Raw genomic sequence first — 1,442 nt, forward strand, 5'->3', positions numbered from 1 at the left:
AGCCCGGCAAGCTGCACCTTTGGGCCTCGTGTGTACATCTTGGTCAGATGTGTAGACTAAGCTAGCCCACAGCCCTTGCGTCCTATTGACGTTGCACCTGAGTGAGCCAGTGTCTCCTCAGTGTATTTACCCGGACACCGGTCCGCGTGTCTGAGCACAGCGTGTTTAGCCTCTGGTGTAATGTGGGTACTTTATAATCACTACAGTACAATGCACGGTTCCGCGCTCCATCCAGATGTCTGACGATTTTCAGTTTTGAGATTTCTTCAATTCCCCTGTTTCTCAATGACTGACGAAGCACCTGAACAAGACTATCCAGAAGTCCGAGAGATCCTCGGTTCCGTATGTAATGATCAAGAAGTAGCCAGTGCCCTGTATGCTTTTCTAATCTCTGGTAACATTGGTACAGCTCGGGCTGTGGGTTCTCTCTCACCAGCTTTCATAGCAGCCTCTCTCTCTAATATACCTGTTCCGGAGGGGAAAAATCCAGCTCTCTGGAAGGGCACGATTGCGTCTCTCCTGGCGGCCGCCAGAGATGAGGCAGCTGACCAACTACTAGTCCAAGTAACCCGAGCTAAGAGGGACGTCAGTGAGTCTTCCACTCCGTTGCTTGGCAAATCTACTGCTCAGAAGCGGCGGCAATCTAAACTGCTGACCTCATCTATGAAGTTGTTGGCGACGAAGCTTGGTTGCAGCGGCCTACCGGCAAGTTTGGTCCCCCCGCAGAAAATGTTCGACTGCTTATGGTTGAATATGACCACGTTCGTCGACTTTAACAAGTTCATGTCGCAGACATCGGAGCTTTCGTCGAACGCGGCCGACGGCGTCCTTGCTGAAGACTTGGAGGACCGCCCAGTTTTAATCAAGTCCACATCTACGCCACAAAATGGAGCCAAACAGCAGCGGGAACGTAATCTTACTGCTAAATGGTCCCGAGCGTTTTGGTGGTTCGCCATCGCTCTATTGTCCGTACAGGAAGCACTCCATCTGAAAGATGGCTCGCTCGGGAACAGTGTCGACATCCCCAATGCTTGCCTCGCCAACGTCGAGCTCGAAGGTCAACCTATTGACAATGTGATGATTCTCGATCTTCTTCAATACTTCCACAAGATCTTATGGTATGCAACCGAGTACAATTGGTCGGTTGCCATTGCGGTTGACCGAGCTATCCGTATGGCTATTGAAGATGCATGTCGCGGTGGATCTCGGACACTAGCTGATTGCTACCGGAATCTCGACTTGTGGTCGGCCAAAGCTTCTGAGGCTGCCAACTTGTCGATGGGCACGCCACGTTCTGCTAGGTCCTCATATCTAGGAGGGGATAGTCCCTCTGACAAACCTTGGGCTAGTTCTTCTTCTTCTCGTCGTCTCTCACCCTCAACCCCAAGTCGTCAGGGCTTCAAGCGTCCTCGGGATAACCGTTTTCCTGCGAGACTTCCTCC

The 1,442-nt window shown here is 51.7% G+C and overlaps 1 protein-coding gene across 1 annotated transcript; it reads left to right on the forward strand.

Annotated features, from left to right (window-relative positions):
• Positions 1-285: 285 nt before the first annotated feature.
• On the forward strand, positions 286-1,216 carry Pmar_PMAR007549 (hypothetical protein; the record flags this gene model as incomplete). Its single annotated transcript, XM_002768312.1, has 2 exons — positions 286-1,074; positions 1,187-1,216. 2 exons carry the CDS (start codon positions 286-288, stop codon positions 1,214-1,216), a joined length of 819 nt encoding a protein of 272 aa, XP_002768358.1.
• Between the last annotated feature and the right edge of the window lie 226 nt (positions 1,217-1,442).

This window comes from Perkinsus marinus (genome assembly GCF_000006405.1).
Source record: "Perkinsus marinus ATCC 50983 genomic scaffold scf_1104296968732, whole genome shotgun sequence".
Classification (NCBI taxonomy): domain Eukaryota; phylum Perkinsozoa; order Perkinsida; family Perkinsidae; genus Perkinsus; species Perkinsus marinus.